Source organism: Falco cherrug, chromosome 5 (genome assembly GCF_023634085.1).
Source record: "Falco cherrug isolate bFalChe1 chromosome 5, bFalChe1.pri, whole genome shotgun sequence".
Classification (NCBI taxonomy): domain Eukaryota; kingdom Metazoa; phylum Chordata; class Aves; order Falconiformes; family Falconidae; genus Falco; species Falco cherrug.
This window is the reverse complement of record NC_073701.1, coordinates 59,901,015-59,919,585: the sequence shown is the minus strand read 5'-3', so window position 1 is coordinate 59,919,585 and position 18,571 is coordinate 59,901,015. Positions and strand designations below refer to the sequence as shown.

The window sequence follows — 18,571 nt, the reverse complement described above, 5'->3', positions numbered from 1 at the left end:
TGTTTACCAGATCTTTTGCTGAATCGTTTGACCTTGTTGGCCCCACTCCATTTTTACCAGTAACTCAGCTTCAGTTTCTGCTTCTTGGAACTGGTCTCAACAAACACAGGGTCCTTGGCATGCAGTGACATTGTGTCATGTGCAAGAAGCTGGCCTGATCTGTAGCTTGTTGATGAAGTGTACTTGGTGCGTGTACTCATTAACTGAGAGGCACAATCTGTGGCCTTGCACTCCAGCCAGGGGACTGGCCTTCCTGTGCCGCGCTGGATTCAAAGAGCCTTGTAAGGAAAACATGTACCTTTATTACCTTCTGCGCTACTGCTGCTCCCCTGCAGCGAAGTGGAAGTGCTTGCACCCTACTATGGTTGCTGAGTGACACTTAGATTAGTTGAGAGTCTTGGTTTGATCACCTTAGTTACATTTAGAATGTAGATTTCTTTTAATCTCTTAAGACTAATCCTATTTCTATCAGCTCTTAATTTTTATGAAGCTTGTTGTTCCTTTTTTTTTTTTTTTTTTTTTAGCACTTAGATACCTTTCTCAAGAGTATTACCTTAAACTTCCTTGTGGACTTGACTAAACTGAATGTACTGATAACCACACCTGAGTTCTGCTTACCTAGGTGTCACCTGGTGATCCTGATGGTTAGCAAGTTGGACAGGAAGCAGCAATGTGCCCCTGCCACAAAGATAATGAATGGTATCCTTGTATGCATTAGACAAAGCATTGGCAGCAGGTCAAGGGTAATGATCCTCCACCTCTACTCAGCACTGGTGAGGCCACACTTTGAGTTCTGGGTCCAGTTCTGGGCTCCCCAGTACAAGAGAGACATGGACGTACCGGCAAGAGTCCGGTGAAGGGCTACAAAGATGATCAAGGGGCTGGGTCATCTCTGATATGAAGGAAGGCTGAGAGAGCTGGGACTGTTTAGCCAGGAGAAGAGAAGGCGTGGGGGGGGTCTCATCAGTGTGTGTACGTTGTACCTGAAGGGAAGGCTTAAAGTGACAGAGCCAGGCTCTTTCCAGTTGTGCCTAGCAGTAGGACAGGAGGCAATGGGCACAAACTGAAACACAGGAGGTTCCCTTTCAACATCAAGAAACACTTATTTACTGTGAGGGTGGCCGAACACGGGCATAGGTTGCCCAGGGAGGTTGTGGTGTCCTCATCCTTGAAGATCTTCAAAAGCCGCCTAGATGCCCTCCCACGAAAGGGGGTTTGGACGAGATGACCTCCAGAGGTCCCTTCGTAACTCATGCATCCCATGATTCCCTGTGGAACAGCAGTTCTCTGGTACTGTTGTGACTCTGCTTTCCAGCAAGGACCTAGGTGAATTTTGACCCTTCTTGATGCCAACATAAACAACTAGGTTTCTCTTCTCCGAGTGTGCCTCACCCATGCTTGCTGCAGCATTGATGTTGGAAGTGAATGTATTATGCCTGTGTCATCTTAAAGAAATTTACAATATACTCTTATTTGATACCCAACTTGAGAAATTTAAGTGCGTTAACTTATTTTAGACCTTAAGCAAAGAAAACGAGCATCCAGCAGAACTTAGCAGGTCAGTTGGGAGGTCAGAACCCTGCAGAACAGTTCTCCTTCGGAAAGGCTGGATCAGCATGCAGTGGCCATTTCACCGTGCACTTGACGCAGGTCACAGGTGAGGCTGTACCATGCCTATGAGGTATGACGCTGATGTGTAAGAGGGTACACTGATGCTGTAACAGATCACAAAACAGTATCACAGTGCGAATGCCTTATCTAAGGACTGTTGGTGATAGTACTTAGGGAGAAGGCTAAAATCTGCCTGTATAATACAGTATGCAGGTGTTCAAGTAATTTAGCCTTCTGATTAGACAGAAAATGTATTGATTCGGGGTCATCTCTACCACTTTCAGTTTGTGACTGCACCTTGGCTGAAATTTAGGAACTCATGGGGGGGTAGGGGGGGGGCGGGGGGGGTGGAGCAGTGAGGATAAAGGTGGTAGCATAGCAAGCATCTCAGCCATGAGATCAGGCAAATTCTCCAAATTTAGTGAAATGTTTGAACCAAAGCCGATCTTCTGTGGGCAAAGGGGAAGAAGAAAATATTTTTGTAAATTCATTTATGTTTTTAATGTCAGAAACGCACCTCTGGTAGGGTATTACTGCCATTGAGTCAGGTCTAAACTCTAATATGCCTGGAACAAGTTACATATTTGGTGAGGAGCTTTTGTTATGCTGAAGGAAAAAAAGGGCTTGTCTTTCCTAATTACCCCTTTATTCAGTTAAATGAACATATACCTGCAATAAAAACTCGTATAATCTGGTTAACATATGGAACAAGTCAATACAGAAAATTGCCATATCCACTTCACCGACCTGTGAAGCTGTGAACGAAGGCTTGTGCCGCAGACTTCTGACACAGCCAAGGCACCTGACTTGCGCTGCATTTGTTCTGTGGCCTGTGTAACTATACTTAAGAGAATGTCATGTAACTTTCTAGTACTGAGGCATACTTTTATGGCTTTTGAGATATATTTTGTTGTAGTGGTTGGGAGTTGTGAAGAGGTAAGAACTCGCCTAAGATACTTGAGTGTGCATGTGTGTAGGGAGTTGGAAAAGATCCTGTTCATGCAAAGCAGTAGCTTTCATTGATACATGTTGTCCTTTGCTTCCATGGGAGACCCAAGCAGGGTTTTCTTATTCTCAAGGTGCAACTAACTGAAAATCAGATTGTTACAAAAACTATCAATGGCTGAAGCAATCTGTTAAAATAAATTAAGATGAAATACAAGTGTTAACAGGACAGGTTGTTGATTATGTGTTAAGTGGGATGCATTTCCCTTCTGCTTTAAATATATGCTTCTGAGCTAATCACTGTAGATCTTCTTCACAGTTGGAGAGAAGGAGCTTATTTTGTGGCATGATTTGTTCAGTTGCTACAGCTGCTTTAAAATGAGCACCTAAGTGCCAGTTTGTATCTGTTGTCGATAAAAGAAACATAGGTGATTAGCTAGGATGCCATCATGTAATTCTTTTCAAATAATTTCAGTTTGTGTGTTCCCTTCTGAACATTTAAGCTCTTAAGGGTTGTGATTCTGAAGTAGGAACATCTGTTAATTAAAGCCTCAAACCAACCAAACTGGAAACACTTGTGAACATGGAAAGAGCAGTAGGGGCATGTCATAAATGTCCCCTAAAAGCTAAAAAGATGGAGATTTAAATTTGGAGTTGTGTCTTCAAATCTAATGGTTAGATTGGCTAAAGCATAATAGAGCTTGCTTGCTTTTTTGTGGAAACACACCTCATAATAACCTGGCTGCATTTACAAATAATTAAATTCTTTTTCCCTATATTGATAGGAAAGTTGTTTCAAAGCATTAGGGCTCAGATGATTGGAAGCATTCTGTAATTTGAAAATTACACAAGCAAATCTGTTCTCCAAGTTCATACTTATATGACTTTTTGGCAGTATCCTTTTGCTGAGAGATCCCTTTTCTTCCCTAGGTATTTATTTTGGCATATTGCAGAAACAATATTGTTCACTTTCAGCCTTCCTTTTGCCAAGAAAAATAAGCCAAGCTGGCTGTCTACTCATAATCTAAACAACATGGGGGAAGGTAGTTCTTAACCATTTCTGCACCTGCTCTACTCTGCATGTCTGTTCGAACGTGAGCAGGCAGAATTTTCTCCCTCCCTTTCCCAGATAACTTCTCTGCAGTTGTTGGGACCTGCCAGATGATGAGTTTCCTGGGGACCATGAGCAACCGTGATTGCTAAGAATTACAAATTAGGTTACCTGTCTGAAGATACTACTCTTGAGTCTGAGATAAGGAAGGCTGTAGTGGCTGTGGTCACATGAACAATTGGAGGAGGAGAGTACACGAGGAGTGTTGACAATAAAAATTAAGAGTTTAAAAATGTCTGTTAAAAATAGAGATGGGTTTAAAACACTTTTAGGGCGAACATTTCTACTGTCAGGAAAGACCTGTTTATTTTGATAACTTGAGTATGGTTACATTGTATAACTACAAAAGCTGGCTAACTGCTCTAAATATCAGTGTATAGTTGGCAATGCCACTGACTTTTTGTTCTGTTTGAGTTCAGTATTTCCGTAAATTGAATATGTATGCAGCCTGGTGTTGCTAAATTGCCTGCTAATCATAGAACCCAAAATGGGAGAAGGGGTGTGTGAGGAAGAGATGACAACAAGCAGCCTCCAGTACTTACTACTCAGCTGTGCATCTCTCTGCTGGTGTATGGAAGGTGTGTGTTGCAGTGCCTGCTGCCCTGGGAAACAGAGCTGCTGGGGTGAATTCTTCTTTCTGTGGTAATGCCATCTTTCATTTTATTAATGCAAATTAATCACTCGTAGTCATCTCCCTTTAGGTGTCTACTATTTCTAATTTACATGAAACATCTAGCCATATGCTTCCCAGTTACGTTCCACCTCTGTAATTACTCAAGTATTTGAGTAAAATCCTCGTCGGTTCTTTGACTGAGTCATAGGGAACTATAAACTTTGTAGTTTCTTTAGCACACAGTCTTTTTGTTAAACTTTTTATTAATGCTTCCTTTTGTGTTTCAGTGGTATATGTTATGGTAACTTGCTGTAGTGTGTTAATACCGTATGTTCTTCCTAAGGGATTTTTAATTCAAATGTGCTTTATATAATACAACCCCCCAAATTATGATAATAAAAAACATTGAAAGCAGTTGAACAAATGGTTGTTCTTTATAGTGAGATTTTTTTTTTTTTTATGAGTGTGTATTTCCTGAGGCAAGCTCTGAACCACAGGATTTTGTTGTGTGTTCACCTGGTCCTCTGCTTGCCCATCTCCTATCCTCCTGCACCCAGAGTGCTCCTCAGGCTCCCTGGAGCGGCTGTGATGCCTCCCCCCACCTCCACCTTCTTGCCCCTATGTCCTCAGTTAATGTTTCTACTAAAGCTTGAGCTGAAGCCATAGCTTGATGTATACCTTAACCACAATATGCTACCATTGTAGATTTAAAAAACAGTCACCATCACCATGCTACCGCTGCTCTTACTCAAGTGTTGGTTTAGCAATCGGGTTGGTAATTTAGCTGTTTCCTGCGCAGTCACTCCACCCGAGACAAAAAGAAAGAAAGAAAAAAAAAAAAAAAAGTCCTTGGGCTAATGTCTGACCAAGCACTTGCTCTGGCTGGAGGGAAGGGCAGTGTGAGTATGGCTCCGTGGAGGGTGGGACTGCAGGATTTTTTTCCCTGTGGGATAGTGGCTTTACTGTTTTGAACAGGTCAGCTTACAGCCTTCTCATCTTGCTCGTGTCCTTTGCTGATCAGGGCCTTGGGGAGAGAAGCAGAACAGTGGACTGGAGACAGACATCTCTGTGGGCATCCCATTCTGGTCTGTTCCCCTCCTGAAACCCACTCAATGTATGAATGATTAAGGGGTGTTTTTTCTGCTGAGTTTTGCTTGATTCCAGACCGTTCTCTTGACTCACCGGTGACTTCAAATATGGTGTGAAACTAAGGTTTATTGTCGCTTTCATTCTCTAGGAAAAAAAAAAAAAAAGAAACGTCTAGAGAGCAAGGCATTGCATTCTGGCCTTGTGTGGTGACCACCAGCTGAGTGCTCGCTCTGCCACAGAGTGCTGGCTTGCACAAATGATTTAATTTCAGTGTCTTGGTTCCACAAAGCAAAACATAGCTGTTTCTGGAGTTATGCTGGGAAACCCTAAACTCTGATTCCTCAAGAACAGCTTTTATGTACCCAAACAGCTTGTGTGCACGTGCCTGCGAGGTGAGAGAGGTGTGCTGCTGGGGACTCTGGAACAAGGGGAAACACAGGGCAAAAACTGTGGGGTTGGGGTTTTGTTCCCTGCTTGTGTTCTTCCAGCATAACTCTTCCTTATTTGTAAAATTAAAGTTACCTCTGTGAGTAGCTTTTGTTTTGACCATTTAATTTGAAACTATCCTGTCCATTCTTAAAAAGTTGATTTTCATGGGTAATGTGCATGCTTTGCAAGGAACCGTTATGTGCAGTTTACACTAGGAGACTGTTTACTCTCTTAAAACACTGGGGAGAGAGAGTGTAGCTCTTTAGTGGATTTCAGCTATTGCAGTTGAATTACATTTTTCTTTCCTCCTCCAGGATCTCGAGTAGCAGGATGGAAGAAATCTAATTGACGGAGACAGACAACAGGCCCTTTCAGCATGGAGACCGTTCCAGTTGATGGGGAACTTGATAGAAATTCAGTGAGTAGCTCAAATGTGGCTTCATGTAATCATATGAACATGAAGATGCTTTTTCAGGGAGTGGGTTAAATGGCTTGAATCTGTTCTAGTTTGGTTTGAATCGATACTTTTCTGGTGAATGCATTTGGAATATCATGTATTATCACCCATAATTTACTAGACCCTTATGGCAAGAGGGCTGGATGTCAAGGAACATTTAGTTCTTCGATTTGATCCTTGGTGCTTATAAGAGTCCCAAAAGAAAAAGGTACTCCTCTCAGTCTTAATAATTGGCACTTTACTAGTTGGTGACTATGGACAAAAGAAAAAATAATGTATTTCTTGGTAGAATGAGGAGCAGAAAAGGTAGTAGTAGTGATAATATAGTCAGAGTTATTTCAGGTGTAAGAGTTGGTAATCTGCCAATTATAAAATTTCTGGGCTAGGTGAAAATACTAGTTCTTTCTTTCTAAGCACAATCTAAAACCAGGAAAGGCTAGTGGGAACTATGACAGTTAATTGACTATCATCATAATGTTGAAGTTATTTATGAATTTAATTCTTCCACAAGCTGTTATGTGGAAGCAGTCTGATAGCTGAAGCAGGAAATGTTTTTTTAGTTTCCAAAGCTGCTTTCTGCTACAAAGCACTGCCTCCCAAAGGCAAAAGAGGATGTTTTTTCCATAACTGAGGTGAAGCTGTAGTTTAACACCTCATTACTGACAAACTTTAGTTGTGATGGTTCAACTACTACATGGAGCTATTAATTTGATCAAGTGTTTTATTACTGTTTTTATCTTAAGTGATTAATTTGGAGGCAAGCTATTTTGCAGTGCATTAAGAAAATCCTTGGCTTTTTTTTCCTGTAATAAGCAAATCAATTGTTGCAGGACCAATGCATATATATCCCAGGTGCAACATACTATGAGTCATACTACCGTCACCTGTGCAGCAGGATATTTTGTCTTTTTTTTTAAATCCTGTCAATTCAGTTGCTGTGCTCCTTGTTTTTTTTTAAATAAACACATTATACCAGTTTACAAAAAACTTTAACTTGAAATAGTTTTCTTTTTGTCACATGCCTTCGCAATAGCATGATTTTAAGACAGTATCTTAAAACGAGGCTTTAGATGTTTTATGAACCCTTCTGTGCTTTTTGTATAAAGCACAGGAAGGAAACGGTAAGTGTAAGGATAGGTTTGCCTTTCATCCTGTGTGCTTAGGCACCTGAAGTGTTTTGTTTTGTTTTTTAACTGACGTTATACTATGATTTGCTACTCTAAGCATTTCTTATCAAAGTACCATCTAGTCAGGTAGTAGTAGTCCATCTTAATTGCCGTTACAATGTGAAGTTTTGTGTGTTGCACTACAGCTATTAAAAATATTTTTGAAAGCTTATCTGGGAGTCTAATATACTTGTTCTGGCGTATACCATAGTAAAAGATTGATAACGAAATATTAAAAATTAAAAGCATATATTTTAAGAGAAATTGTACTCAGTAATTTGTAAGACCTTGGGTATGTGCAAATCCTGACACACTAGAATTTTAAAATTTTTGAAGGGTTAAGTTTCAGATTTTTCTATATTCCAGACTTTTAGCTGCAACCTAATATTTTTTTTTCAGAGTTCCATTTGTCTAATTAAAACCTATGAAATACATGAGTTGTAAACATGCATGAAAAATACCGATCAACATCTTGCTACACGGTTTAAGTCCTTTGGGGAGTTTCTAGAAGGTACCTAAAAAAGCCCTATTTAGAGGTGTCAGCTTTCTAATGTATTTTTTGGCTTGTGTGCAGAAGAAAGAGGAGGAGATCACAGAACTTAATACTGCGGGCTTTTCTTTCCAGAATCAATCTAGGGAGAAAAGTATTACATGAATGTTTTTCCTGTCTAATAATTAGTTTGATATGTCCTTGAATCTGGACACAAATGTTATGACAGCTCAGCAAACTATCTGTAATCTGGCACCATTAAAGCAATGCAAAATACTAGATGCTTTGGTTTGAGTTCTTGTTTGAGAGCAGGTTTTGCCAATTTTTCTGTAAAATAGTCCTTTAATTTAAACAGACCTCACTGGCCCAGAATTTACACCAAACGTTCCCATGTAATATTCTAAACCATTTTTTTCTAAGTGATTTTTTTCTTTAGGAAGCTTTCTAGTCTGCTCTAATTTTTACCAAAACATAATATGCTGCCTTTGGTAAAACTTACATGGTCAGTCCTTCTATTTAAATACATCAGCAGCATAGAACAGAGATCCTTTTTACTTATCACCTCTGCAAGTTGGGTTAGTACTCCTGAATTTAATGTGATTATTATTAGTGGTTGACATATATTAGAGGCTGCCTTCAGGAAAAGTCTGTCTTCAGCAGAGTTAAAACTCTTAACTTGGCTTTAAAACGTGCATTTAAACTCTATTAAGAATTTAGCTGTAGATTTAGATTGTAGGTCTAGTAAGTATTTTTAAAAAAACTTATCTTTTTTGTAGTGTAAGATTAAGACATGGTAGCATTACATATGTTTTTGCTTTTACCCTAATCTTCAACAGGAAAAGGATTTTGTTTTGTAAGACAAGTTGAGAGAGATAATTTTAAGTGTAGCAGCAGTTGTTATAAGCTTATTTGAGAAATGAGTGTCTAAAAATAGCACTGTTCTGAAACACAGAGCTGCTTTTGTATGGAACCAGAGTTATGGCTGCTGTCTCATGTGATGGTTTATATTGCTGGCTTTATTCCTTAATCTTAATCTAAAACTTTATGGGGAGGAGAGCTACATTTCGTATGTTTTGGTAGCAGCATTTTTAAATGTGCCTGCGTGGAAGCTAAATCAATCTCATAGTGTTGAGAACCTCGCTTGTCAAAGGACTTGTTCGGTAGTATGTAGATGACTTAGATTCATCAATTAAATAAATGTGAAAATAAGGGTAGGCTATCTCTCTGGAAATAAGTGTACTTTTCTCTTAATTGTGTATATGTAGAATAAAAATTCTGGGAGGTGACAGAGAGGGCGTAAAACTGTCATGTTTTGTTCCCTTAGGGGTTTGACTCCCCAGTCATCAGTGCAGACGATAGAGGTACAGTAGGCTATTGGAAAATGAAGAGGTCTTTCTGGCCAAAATTTCAGTATCTTAACATCTTGCATGAATATTTAGGAATATGTATTCTGCAGGTTTTAGGTAAACACACAAGCCCATATAGCTCTAATGAAGAGAGGGGGTTGGCCAGCAACGGAGACAGTTTGATGTGTAAACAGAATGTCTGTTGGAGAAGATCAGGGACAGAGTTAGACAGGCTTGTGTTTCAGCCTCTGGCATAGGAGCTGTTTGTACCAGTTCATAGGATTAACCATGCAATGCTAAAATATTTACATAAAAAGCCCATGCATCGTCTCAGGTGACGGGTTGCCCTGCTCTGGTGTCATGTTGTATCTTGGTCAAGGCTGCTTGAGAGGCAGGCAGTGAGGCAGGACTTGCTGCCGTGCTTTTTCACACTGTTTCTTCAACATGTAAGTATGCACTGGGAGTGAACATGCTGTCTGAGTCGCAGAAACTTCTGATCCTTTATGTCTGGTAACAATTTATTTTCCAGTTCTCTTCTCTTGCTTTCCAACTCTTAGTGTAAAATAAAGCAGACTGGTGCTGATAGCGGCGTGCCCAGTCCTTCACTCGATCCCTGGATCTCTGTACAGTTACTGCAGACTTTTGTCTTGCTTTCTTGTCAGTTGCTGTTCTCTTGAATGTAAAACCACTGCGGGATAATAACAGCTTCAGTCCAAACACAGATTGTTTCCTAGGCTGTAGTGTGTTATCTGTACATTAAAAAGAAACACTTTGACTTGAAAACTGTTGAATTCTTGAATGCATTTCATGTACTGGTACCTAAACCTGTCTGGTAAATTCATGAGTTTCGCTTAGTAGTGTTTCACTCTTTGACCTAAACTTAGTCTCTGACAGGGATAGAAGGTTGTTTACCATGTGCACATACTATTAATTTCAGCTTCTCATTTGATCAAGTCCTTTTCCAGAAAGTGCAAATGTATGAAAGAACGGTTCCCTTGCCTTTCCAGTGATGTGTACTGCAGTTGCTGTATTCTCAGTGCTTTACATTTGCACGTTGCAGTGTCAATTTAACACCCCTAGGCAGCTGTGTGGGATAAAAAGCCATGTTTTGAGATCAGGAGTATAAGACAAGACTCCTGCTTGCTAAGATTTTTAGTTTTCTATTTTACATTTCTTACTGCTTGGTCCTGATAACAGAGAGGCAAGATTAGATCCTCTTCAAAGCAGAGCAAGGATTTCTCTCCTTTATGGAGCAGAATTTTGTTTGGGATGTAAAAGATAAAGCATGTTTGGATTTATTTTATTTTTAAGGAGGAAATGTTTGTGCTGATCTGTATGCTTGTTTTCTCCTCCTTTTCTGTTGTTCGTGGATTTCCAACACATTAAAACCTTTAAGACACAGATGGAACTTGCCTTACATCTGTACATAGCTAAGCACAGTGGGATCTTAGCCCCAGTGTGGCCTTGGGTAGCAATGATTTATAAAAGATTCCAGATCAAATGTCAAAAAGAGCACAGGCTATTACGGTGTAATTACTCTTCTGTAGTGCCTATGTTTGATGCATTCAGTGGGACAAATAATTTTTTTTATACAACTTGATTCTTTGGAAATACTTTAATATAAAATGCCCTCTTACATTTAAAACTGCACTGTTTATCTTGCATCCTAAGCAATTTAAAATGTTACCTCTGTTTGTAGATGAACTGAATCTGTCTTCTAAGTTCATGTTTATGTGCATAAAGCAATTAGGTTTGGATCTGGCATTAGTGGGTGCTTGCACATTACTGATGGCTTAGAAGTTTTTGCTTTCCAAAACACCTGTCTGAAAGTGGAGCAGTTTTGGGAAAAAAAATTGTGTTATTTCAGCTTTCTTCAGAGCTTTAGTCTTCTGAAAACATTCCAACTAAAAATTTCTTTAAATACAATGTGTATCTAGTCATGTGAGCACTAAATTGCTGATGGAGAGGTTCTACTCAGAATTACCAGTTGGGGCAGCTGCTGTTTACTAACCATATGTGATGATGGCTTCTAATAATGGCTTCTCTATAAGCAGATTTGTCAGGTTTTTTGCTTCAACTTTTCTGAATTGCTAAGTCTGTTGAAGTCTTACCTTTGGTATTGAGGTGCATGTTGTATTTTAGTTATGAACTAACACTGTTTTCATTGTCCTTCTTTCCCGCTGCTGCTGCTTTTGTGCACTTGCTTCTTCCTGGCCTGGATTTTTATGTTTGCTGTTCTTCATTCTTCAATTGTATGTGTACACAGCATCATGGTGATAACAGAGACTCTCATGGACCACCAAGTAAGTGACTCCCCTCTCCAACGGAATATTTTCACATATGTTCATAATGGTTAGCATGTATCTTTGCATATAGGCTGCTGGGCTAAATACTAGGTCTTTCTCTGCATTGTAATGGAGAAGCTGAATTACAATAAAAATTAACTGTTGGAAAAGTATTTTTACCTGGCATGTTACTTATCTAAATATTTCCCTACATTAACCTTTTTTTTTTTTTTTAAAGTGGGAAAAGTTTATCCTTCACCTCTCCGAGTCATGGCTAGAAAAAAGTAAATCTCTGAAATTACTTATAAGGAAGAGAAAAAGATACATGTATCAGTTTGAAATGAAACTTGCCAATGTTACTGTAGTATAGATTAAAAAGACATGGAAATAACGGTTCAGAAACAGTTTTAGTTTTGAACTTGTCTGTTTACAGTGCTATATAGTTCACTTATTAAAATAACACCTTCAGAAATTATCAGGTGTATATACTGTAATACTTAAACAAGGATTGGATCTGGTGTGGTGATAGAGAAAACTTCAGTGTGTGTATATATGTGCATGCTTGCAGCTGGAGATTCATTAGCGGCATTGGTTCATGGGCATTAGTATGATTGTATGATTGGAGAATAATTTTGCATGGGATTAAAAGTTTACATATGTGGGGAAGGGAGAAGTACAGGCATGAATTCTTTCTTTTTGGTGAGAAATCCTTGCAGAAGTGTCGTGGTTTAACCCTGGCCGGCAACCAAGCCCCACACAGCCGCTTGCTCACTCCCCCTCATCCAGAGGGATGGGGAGGAGGATCAGAAAGGAAGGTAAAACTCAAGGGTTTAGATAAGAACAATGTAATAGGTGAAGCAAAACAAGGAATTCACTCACCACTTCCCATGGGCAGGCAGGTGTGCAGCCATCCCCAGGAAAGCTGGGCTGCATCACACGTTAACGGTTACTCGGGAAGACAAACGCCATAATGTCAGCTGTGCCCCCCTTCTTCTTCCCCCAATTTTTATACTCAGCATGACACCATATGCTATGGAATACCTCTTTGGTCAGTTGGGGTCGTCTGTCCTGGCTGTGCTCCCTTCCAATTTTCCATGCCCCACCAGCCCTCTCGCTGGCAGGGCCCAAGGAACCAGAAAGTCCTTAGTTTAGTATAAACATCAACCAGCAACAACTAACAACATCAGTGCCCTGTCAACAGTGTTCTCACATCACAGCCAAAACACAGCACTGTACTAGCTACTAAGAAGAAAACTAACTCTATCCCAGCTGAAACCAGGACAAGAAGCCATGGTCTTAGCTGGTATCGCTTATTATAGACATGAAAAAATAATGTGGAACTGAATTATAATAAACCTTTTCCTATATCTGATGTCCTTGTGCTATTTTCAAGAGTGTAGGCACTTCCACATTCTCATTATAGAAACAGAAGAACTGGAAATCTGCCGCTTAAGATTATTTTTTTTTCCCCATAGCTTTATCTGATTAAATAAATTGGCTGCAAAGACCCCAATTTGTGTGTGTTCTGATGTATGAATCATACTGACAAACTACATTTTAGTAATTTCATGGCCAGTATGAGCAAATTGAACAAAGCATGTACTATCAACTCTAATAGCTCTGTTGGTATTGAAATGTGTCCTCCAAAGAGTCATGAGGAGGCTTTGATACTAACTGATGTTTCTTCTCTAAAACAACCCTCAGCTCATCTTCAAGGAGATACATGGTATGGGTTTAAACTCAATCAGGTGAGGGAAGGGATGGACAGAAGTCATCTTTCTCTTGGATGAGTGAAAGTCTAAAAGTAAATCACCCTTTGAGGCCTTTGAGTGGAAGGAATCATTGGCAATGCTATTTATGTTGTCAGGCATGTTGAGCATATGCCTGACAAATCCATCTTGCAAGTTGAAGACATGGCATGTGAAACAGAAGAAGTACTAGAATCATAGAATATTTTGGGTTGAAAAGGAACCTTAAAGATCCTCTAGTCAACTCCCCCTGCTGCAGGGAGGAACACCTTCCACTAGACTAGGTTGCTCAAAGCCCCATCCAGCCTGGCCTGGAACACCTCCAGGGATGGGGCATCCACAGCTGCTCTGTGCAACCTGTGCCAGTGCCTCACCACCCTCATGGTAAAAATTTCTTTCCTATGTCTAATCTCAGTCTGTCCTTTTCCAGTCTGAAACTATTGCCCATTGTCCGGTTGCTAGAGGCTCTGGTAAAAACCTTTTTCTTTCTTATAAGCCCTCATTGTGTAACTGAAAGACTGCAGTAAGGTCTCCTTGGAGCCTTCTCTTTTCTAGGCTGAACAGCCCCAGCTCTCTCACCCTTCTTCACAAGAGACATGTTCCAGCCCCCTGATCATTTCCTTAGGTGAGGAGTTGCTCAGGAACATCTAAAAAATAAAAGTAAAAATATAATCATGTTTTGGTTGTCCTCACCAAAACTCACTAAAAATTGTGAGCACTTTGAAGCTCAGTCAGAAACTGAGTGTGTTTTTTGAGACCTAGAGCTTTTGATTGGTTTGCCAAGATTTCACTGCAGGTACATGGGGACACATGAGTCCAAACCTGTAAGTTTTGTTTTGGTATTTTGGACAAATAAGAAAATATATTTAACTAGAAACATCATTTATTCATTCATGCTAACTTTCCTTTCACAAGTGAGCAAGGTCACTAGAGTAAATGACCCTCTTTCAATATCACCGTTGGTTTTATTCTGTGAATGTATTGAAATTCCAGGATAAAATCATTCTGTGCTTCAGATTACTTCAAAATTAACTATAGGACCATCAAACATTGTCAGTAACTGGATGACTTAAGTATGTACCAGGCATTTTTATAGCGTTTATATAATCAATCCATCAGAAGCTATAAACAGCAGCAAAGGAGCCTCTACAAATTGCTGAATTATCTATTAATATGTACTAATTAAATATACTCTCTTAAAAAAATCTGCTTTTGACTGGTAGGTGTTTGATTTAATGGCATTTTGAAAACTCAGGTTTGTTATTAGCATAACTTTTCCCTTTCCTCTCTCCTTTCCAAGTACTCCTTTCTTTCCCTTATAATTGCTTGCTTTGTTTCCATCTCTTGTCTTTCAAGGTTTTAGGTGCTTAAAGCATATCTTTACAGAGATCGCTAATTGCATGAAGTCATGCGGATTTTACAGTTATGATTAGACAGGCACCTATAAAAATCAGGTCACTAGCCTTTTATAGGAAAAAGATGAAAGCCTCTTAATCACTATACCCTGCTCAAAGCAGTGGGTATGTTCTAGCTTGCCTTGTCTTCCCTCTTACCCTAAAGTAAATGTCTGAGCATCAGGATGAGGCATTTTGGAAGGAGGGGGACATCTTGTTAGTGGCTGCTACAGTGTAGATAGACATTTGTGTTCTTAACCTTTATAATGCTTTATATCAAAAGGAGATTTTAAAACTCTCCTGCTAATTATCTTTCAGCTTTATAGATTGAATTTCTCAAAAGTCCACCCTGAATCCCCAGGGACACAAAGTGCTTACCAGAAGATATTCTATGTCAGGTGTTACATACTGTATTTTGCAGGAAGGGAGCCTTTCTGACAGTGCTGGCAGTCTTTGCAGGACCTAAATTGAGTTTGCAGACTAACAAAGGAGCATGAATTTAATAGTGACCTTGTAGCTTGTAACCCTGTGGGTATTACTGAGTTAACATCACTGAATTCGGTTCATGCTTTGGTAAAACTTGTATGCAGAGCTTGCTTACGCTCCAAATTACTGTTAGGTACTACATGAGAAATGATTGTGTCTTGACAGCTTGAAGAAACCTTTGGAATTCACAAAGCTTAAAGCTTTAAAAAAAGTTAGCAGTGCTGCTGCATGCTGCTGACTCAGAAACAAGCCTTCTGCACAAGTCACTTGAGAAAGGGTTGCTAGTGAAGCTCCTGCTGCAGAGCAGGTGCTCAACATAGCAGGCAAGGACCCCATGCAACGAGCTGGAGCACTGCCCGCTGCAGTGTCAGGGGACTGGCCAGGGGCACCTGCAGAACACGGCGGGCTGGGAGATCCTGTCCCCATGAAGCTAAGTGGCCAGTGGCTCTTTGAGAGCAGCTTTTGGCTAGTGATTGGAAGTTAGTGGTACCTCGGTGTACCTTAAACACTTTTAAGACAAGTACAGCTCACTGCCCTTGCAGAGACCTGTTTTGTGTGAACCTGTGAGGCAGCTCTCTTCTACTCCCTATTTTATTTTCCATCTCAGATACTGGACTTCTTGTGGTACGTTCCCTTTTCAAGAATTCAGCAACTGCCCTGCTCCCCCCTTTGCCTTTACTTGTAGCTGTAGGACAACAAAAAACTAGGTTTGTGGTACTACAAGAAGAAGGTCAGTCGCTACTTAGAAGTATTGACCTTCTGGCACTGACAGACTTGGACTCTGAACTGTTGAAATGAGCTTTTTACCTCCCTTGTCCATCTTCTCACATATTTTTCCTGAGCAGACATCTGTGTAGAGTATAGCTTGTCTGGAGCAGAACTTCAGATGGTTTGTCTGATGAGAATAATAGTACAGGTGGGTATCCTGGCATCCTTGCATTCCTTCGTTGGAAAACACCTGTAAGATCACAGAGTCCAACCATAAACCTATGCCAAGTCCACCACTAAACCATGCCCCCAAGTGCCACATCTAAATGTCTTTTAAATCCCTACAGGGATGGTGACTTGAGCACTTCCCTGGGTAGCCTGTTCCAGCGCTTGACAACCCTTTTGGTGAAGAAATTTTTTCCTAATATCCATTCTAAACCTCCTTTGGGGCAGCTTGAGGCTACTTTTTCTTGTCCTACCACTTGTTACTTGGGAAAAGAGACTGACCCCCACTTGGCTACAGCCTCCTGTCAGGCAGCTGTAGAGAGCGATAAGATCTCCCCTGAGCCGCCTTTTCTCCAGGCTAAACAACCCCAGCTCTCTGACCTGTGCCTTGTAGGACTTGCTCTATAGAGCCTTCACCAGCTCCATTGCCCTTCTCTGGACACACTTAAGCACCCTCCCCCCAACCCTGTAATGCCTTGTGTTCATTCTAGGCTTTGCTGAAAAAATGTTTCCACTAATGTAATAATAGTAGTGATAAAGCTAAGAAGATGGCCTCTCTACTTTGCAGAGTCCATCCAGAAAATGACACTTGTTTTTTGTCTAGACCTTCTGCTGAACCTTTAAAACTGTTTGGGGAAAGCTTGGGAACTCTTAAAGTGAGCAGCATTGTAAGTTCCAATCTTGTAAGCAGGATCTTCTTCAGTAAGCATCTATTGTTTCCCTCTGTGATCTCCTTTTGTCAGTGTATCTACTTCCACACAGTCAGCTGTTCTTCCACCATGGAAAAAAGGTACAGGTTTGTTTTGTACAGCTTACAGAAATGTACAGACTCCATAAATGGGTTGGCTGGCCAGGTGATCTTATAAATAGCTAGAAGATGTCATACAACTGATTCAGGCTGATACGGTTCAAGAAAAGTTAACTCTTCTGCTTTAAGCCTTTGCCTTGACAGAGCGTATATGCGATTTTTATTAATAAGACTTGTTTCTTGTGATGTACAACCATTCCAAAGATGAAGATCTTAGATTTCTGGGATGATGGCACAGCTTGATCTGGCAAGCCATTTCCTGGGTTGACTGTGTTGTGGCTAGTTAAACCAAGAACTATCACAAAAGTGGTGAAGAAAGCAGGATTTCAGAAGTTAAGTAACAGCTCAGTGTTGTATCTGTATTCAGCAGCAGCCTTTCCTAACTCCTAGTTTTTGTCTTCATTTTCTGCCTTATGTCTTAGACCAGTCTTGTTGACTTCTTTCTGCTATCCCATCCAAAGCAAATCTCTGATTTGAAATCCTCTTTTTCAAGGATGAAAAATTTTGCAAGACAGCATTTGAATACCAGTTTCATAAATAGCAGTGAAATTGTTAATAGAAATCTGTGCACAAGCACGTAACATCATTGAATGAGCATCCATTTTGTATTTCAGCAGTGGTAACAAACAGTGATGAATCACAGCTTTTAACTCCAGGAAAAATGAGCCAGCACCAGGGGAAAGAAGCCTATTTTACTCCAACCAAAGAGTTACTCCAACCGTCTATCAGCCCAGGAGCTGCCCATAGCCATGGTAAGACAAAGCTATTTTTTACAGAACTTAAATTTATTTTTAAAGAACTTAAATGTTGACGTTAATTATCTGTTCCAAATGTTGGTTCAAAAACACGGCCTTTCACAATAAAGAGATAAGGAAGAAAGTGTATTGAAATATTATATGTAATTCTTTGTATCCTTATGCGTTAATCTGAAAGAGAAAAATGCATTTGGTGGTGCGCTAGTATATTAAAGCATGCTATGATTTGTGGGAGAACAGTCCATGTGATGGTAAATCATTATCTGTGCGTAATCCTGTAACCAATGAACACATTAATGTCACAGATACTTAAGTTGTGTCTTTCTGCAGAAGTGTTACGATACACCACCTAAGCCTGGAACCTTTGTGTAAAGATCTTTTAACAATTACTACTACTGAAGGATTTTTACCTTTAGGAAAAGTGGAAAAAAACATCTCAGCTCTACTTTCTGCTAGCTTTCAAACAGTCCCTTTGCTGTGCTGAACCTCTTGAAAAAAAAACTCTCAGTGGATCCATGTGAAATGATTGGATGCAAAGTAAATCTCATCAGTAGCTCTGATGTGTTGATAGCCTGTTCAAAAAAACAAAACCCAAGCAATAGTAGTTCTCCTTGTGCTTCTTTGCTTTTGAAACTGCTTGTGTTTTCTTATTGCCTAGGATATCATTAGACATGTTTGTTACGGTGTGTGGAGTCCTTAGTGAAAGCTTCAGACTTTTAAAATTAATATTCTCTCTCTCAGTTTTACTCACGGCAGCCATGCTAGTTATCTATGCTTCCTTTAGTTCTTGCCATGAGTAGTGTTCCTGAGATTTGATTTTTTTTTATATTTTTTTGGTGGTATGACCTTCCCTAACTCCCACAGCTTGATTTTTTCAGAGTAATGATGTTAGTCCATCAGAGTAA

The 18,571-nt window shown here is 40.0% G+C and overlaps 1 protein-coding gene across 6 annotated transcripts in view; it reads left to right on the top strand.

The window, feature by feature from the left end:
• OSBPL8 (oxysterol binding protein like 8) overlaps positions 1 to 18,571 on the top strand; it is a 93,601-nt gene that overhangs the window by 24,614 nt on the left and 50,416 nt on the right. For 3 of the 6 annotated variants that reach the window (XM_055712794.1, XM_055712792.1, XM_055712795.1), the window contains exons 2-3: positions 6,113 to 6,216; positions 17,526 to 17,663. Coding sequence is in view for 4 of the 6 variants with exons in the window: in XM_055712795.1 (XP_055568770.1) it covers positions 17,573 to 17,663 (91 nt within the window). In the remaining 2 variants the exon portion in view is untranslated. Of the gene's footprint in view, positions 1 to 6,112; positions 6,217 to 11,523; positions 11,561 to 17,525; positions 17,664 to 18,571 lie in introns of those variants that run through there. The other 3 variants (XM_055712791.1, XM_055712790.1, XM_027808501.2) reach the window with 3 other exon arrangements.